This window comes from Camarhynchus parvulus, chromosome 3 (assembly GCF_901933205.1).
Source record: "Camarhynchus parvulus chromosome 3, STF_HiC, whole genome shotgun sequence".
NCBI lineage: Eukaryota > Metazoa > Chordata > Aves > Passeriformes > Thraupidae > Camarhynchus > Camarhynchus parvulus.
In genome coordinates this window covers 109,603,158-109,607,829 of record NC_044573.1, presented here as the reverse complement: position 1 = coordinate 109,607,829, position 4,672 = coordinate 109,603,158, and the positions used below count along the sequence as shown (strand labels likewise).

The window sequence follows — 4,672 nt, the reverse complement described above, 5'->3', positions numbered from 1 at the left end:
GGGCACAAGGACTGGGAATGAGCCCATACAGGGGGAGGGTTTGTCCTGGAGACCTGGCTCCCTGCCCCAGACCTGCAGAGGCACCAGCTCAGGTATCATGCTCATGGTGAGATGGGTGTTGTGCCCTGCAGAGGGCTGGGGATGGTTTTCCTCCTCTTCTTCCTTGGAGGGGGGAGTGCTTTGGATGAGACTGAAGTGGATCTAGAGTAAAAATGTGAAATAAGGAGGTACATGGAGATAAGGGAATCAGGTCCATGGGATAAGGATGGCAGATGCTGGTGGTTCTCGTATGGTGGGGAACAGGGCAGTCTTTCCTCTTGAGGAGGAGTGTTCCTTTGCTGTCAGGCTACAGCTGGGGCAGTGTGAACATTAATACCTTACAGAGCTCCCAGTACTTCCAATCTCTCACAAGAAGCTGATGAGAACTGACTTAGCAGCAGTCAGAGTTCTGCAGGTGATGAACTGGGATGTGAGCTCTGGGCTCACAGGGCTGTCCTGGTGCTCAATCTGTGCTGCTTGACACGAAGCCAGTGCCTGGATAGTCAGGACAGACTCCTTGTGCCCAGCTGTTTCCAGGGATCCAAACTGCTGCTGGTGCCTTTGGTAGCAGAAGCATCTCTTTAGCTGTCTCTTGATCAACATAATATGCAGATTTTTTGGATAAAATTGGAGCAGGCCTGTGAATAATCATTACATGCCCTTGAAGACAGAGGACTAAAGCACAGTCTTTTACCCTTGCTAAATCTAGTTTTGATGACCACTTAATATCTGTACCTGGATCTAAGACATTAATGTTCCCTAACATGTTTTCGCCTTGAGCCCTTCCAAAAGAGATTTGGTTTGTGCTGCAGCACAGGAATGGCTGGCATGAGATGGGAATGGCTCTTCTGGTGGGGAGCCCTAGGGTTGCTGTTGATTTTCTCATCAATCTGTCTCAGAGCTGTGCCAGGTGCCTCAGAGCCCTGTACTGAGTGCTGTGGAGCTTGAAGCTGAGCCTCTGATCAGTGTTGGTCCCTGGGATTAGTGTGCAGGGAGAACTGGCACTGTGGGATGAAAGCCAAGCTGAGCTTTCCTTGTACACCCACAGCCAGCAGGAGTCCTCAGAAGAACTGCAAGTAACTGGGGCTTCATGCCAGAAATAACTCTTATGTATTGGTGTGACTTCCTGGAAGGAGCTGCAGGATGGTGCTGCCTCATCTCCCCCTCACCCAGAGCCTTCTGCTCCCAGATACTCTTAGCAGAGTGCAGGAATGCTCCCCAACTGGTTCCATGCCATTGCAGTCAGTGGGGCAAGCCGTGGGTAAAGCCAGGGGTGGGGATGTTCTAATTCCAGGGCTGATCTTTGCATGGGAGCAGCACTCCCCATGGTGTATAGGGAAAAAGATGGGTCACTAATCATAAAATTACAGAATGGAATGGGTTGAAGGGAACTTAACGATCATCTACTTCCAACCCCAGTGATGTGGGCAGGGAAACCTCCCACTGCCCCAGGAAAAAAGGGACTTTGGGAGATTCCCCAGGCCAAATTCCCACTTGTAGCATGAAAACTGCCATTGGAGTATGTTATTCAGGGCTGTGTTGGATTAAATTATATAGATCTGCTAGGATGGAAACTCCTCCACCTCCCTGGTCCTATTTATCTTCATGGATTTTGCCACAGGAACTTAAGGAGGAAAACTAGGAGAATATTTTGTGTATTTCTGCTTCCCTTCAAGTCTAGGGCAGAGTGTGACAAGGACCTGCTAATCCCTCTGCAGCTGCTGGAGATGCCAGAGGGCCCTTCAGTGAGGAAGTTCCAGCTGCTGACCTCCCCTTTTGTGGGACAAGTGGTGGCCAAAGTGGGGGGAAGCAGCCGGAAGCTCAGTGTGAATGACCTGAATGCCCTGAGGCTCCAGGACTCCCAGGTGAGTTGAATTTACAGATCCATGACAAGTCTGAGGGCAGAAATCACCATTGTCCCACACCTGGGTGACAGAAGGTGCAGAACCTGTGAATGTTTCCCTGAGGGTTTCACCTGGCTAAGTTGAGATGTCTGTGCTGTGGGTACTTGTCAGAAGTCACACTGGGTCGGTCCTGTTGGGGCTTCACTGGCCTGACACCTCCAGATGATAATTTGGACCTGACTGGCCAAACCCTGGTGCAGCCTCACCTTTGATTAAAGGTGTGGAGCAAAATTAAAAGCACCAAATGTGCCCAGCACAAAGTGGGAAGAGGAATCAGAAGCGATGATGACAAATTTCAAACACCTGAAGGGAATACCTGTGAGGGATTCAGAATTGAGTGGCATCTAAACACCTTGTGCTTCAGGCAGGCAAAGAAAGGAATCTGCAAGGATGACCCCAGCTCTGCTGGGGATGGCTTGGATGCTGATGAATCCCATGTTCAGGGTGGGCTGATGTGCCCTCTAATAGAGGTTGTAGAAAATAAGTGATTTGTGTGGAAACAGCCAGATGTTTTATCCCTGGAAGTGTGCAAAATCAGGTTGGATGAGGGCTGAGCAACCTGGTCTAGTGGAGGTTGTCCCTGCCCATGGGTGGGGGCTTGGAATGAGATGAGCTTTAAGGTCCATTCAAACCCAGGTCTTTCTAGAATGCTAGGATCCTTTATGGATCATCAGCACATCCCACCTCTTTTCTCAGGTTCATGGGAAGAACTTGTACCTGGCATTTGTGGCAGCTGAAGGTCCTGTTGGACCAACTGCAGAAGAAACAGCGCTGCAAAGAGAGGCTGCTTGTGGGGCACGCTGTCCTGCCCTGGGACAGCAGGACAGGCTGGTGTTCCACATCCCCTTTCCCAGGATGAGGAGCTGCAGGAAGCCCAGCACTCAAGATCTGAAGCCCCAGAGGCAGCAGAGGGCCGGGGCAATTGGCTGCGCATCCACTTTGGCATGTTCGGCAGCGTCCGTGCAAACGAGTTCTCGAGGGCAAGCAGAGCCAATAAAAGGGGGGACTGGAAGGATCCTGTGCCCAGGTATTTCCTCTTTTCTCCCAAACCAAATCTGTGTGGGAATGCTCTTAGCCTTGATTTTCGCTGATAATTTTTAAGGCATGAGTGAATATGGGGTGTGTTCAACCAGAGAATCCACAGTGGAATTGTAAGATGCAGTTGTCTGGGGATTACAGTACCAGCTCTGCTAAGATTTTTATCTTGAAGAGAGAATTTTTAGGATGCCAGGCTGAATCATGCCCTAAAAATGCCAGTTTCTCCCAGTTAGGTGTTTTTAAAAAAGTCTTGGATAAATAATAAACATGTCATACACCTGGAATCATGGGCTGGAGTGATGCTGTAAAAGGCAGCAGTGAATTGAAAACATGGCCATGGTTTGTGTCCTGTATCCCACTGGAATTGTACAGAGCAAGGGAGAACAGCTTCCCAGAGAAGCTGTGACTGCCCTGGAAGTGTCCAAGGCCAGGCTGGATAGGGCTTGGAGCAACCTGGGGTGGGGGAAGGTGTCCCTGCCCATGGCAGAGGGTGGTCCAAGATGATCTTTGAGTTCTCTTCCAACCCAAACCATTCTATGATTCTGTGATTTTTTTGAATGATGACTTTATTTCTATACAAGTATTTTTAGACACAGTTTTTTGTGTTACTTTTAACATTCATTTGTCTGATTTGTGGACTGTCCTGCTGAAGGCTTTGTCAACCAGGGTCACAGGGCAGCAGAAGGAAAAGCTTTCCACCAGCTGTGTGGGTTCACCACCAAGCTTCATGGCTGCAGTTGTTAAAGATGCCACCTTGCCTTGAGACAGTGGCCAGCTGCAGAGCATAACAAGTAGTTCAGAGATGTTTCTGATGAGAGACTCCAACTTCTGTGCTTCTCCCAGGCTGGTTCTGCACTTTGAGAGCGGAGGCTTCCTTGTTTTCTACAACTGCCGGATGCTCTGGTGTTCCTCTCCCAGGGCTGATCCTGCTTCTGACATCCTGGCTGTGGAATTCCACCGAGACCGGGCGCTGCGTGCCCTCTGTGCACCTGATCCCATCTGCAACACCCTCCTAGACCAAAGATATTTTTCAGGGCTGGGTGAGTTCCAGGGAATAGGGGCAGAAGGAGAAATGGAGGAAGGTGGGTGGGATGTCTACAGATGCAGAAGTGCATGTCTGGGCAGTTTTCTCCTTAGTTGAAGAGCTTCTGGTTGATCTTCATGGTCTGTAACAACAGTAGAAGGAAGAGAACCTCTTCCAGTCCAGTCCCAGATCTAAGTCTACTCTTTGGATGTCACCTTTGGTACAGGGAGTGGTGTTGCTGGCTGTGATCCTTGAGGCAGAAGTCACAAGTTAGACAAGTTAGAGCCAGCAGCCGGCATTACCTTGATTAGAAATATCCTTGCTGTCTCCTTGTTTCTGACCCCTTCCAGGGAACATCATCAAGAACGAGATCTTGTACCTGGCCAGGATCCACCCGTTAACACCAGGCTCCCTCTTGGCTCTCTCAGATCTGGAGCGCCTGCTGGACTGTGCCCTTCAGTTCAGCTCTGAGTGGCTGCACAGCAAACTGCGAGGTCAAGGGCTGCATCCCCGGGTGTACCAGAAGGAGCAGTGTCCCCTGGGGCATCCCCTGATGAAGGGCACTTTTGGACCCTCGGGTGGCTTCAAGAGGCTGACGTGGTGGTGCCCTCAGTGCCAGCCTGCGGTGCTGCCATGGGATGGGGACCCTTCCCCAGTCACTGAGTGA

General features: G+C 50.4%; 1 protein-coding gene across 1 annotated transcript; it reads left to right on the top strand.

The window, feature by feature from the left end:
• The first annotated feature begins 1,766 nt into the window (after positions 1–1,766).
• NEIL2 (nei like DNA glycosylase 2) lies at positions 1,767–4,672 on the top strand. Its single transcript, XM_030946243.1, is given in 5 exon segments — positions 1,767–1,904; positions 2,640–2,772; positions 2,775–2,970; positions 3,825–4,021; positions 4,356–4,672. Coding segments are annotated over 5 exon segments (981 nt in total).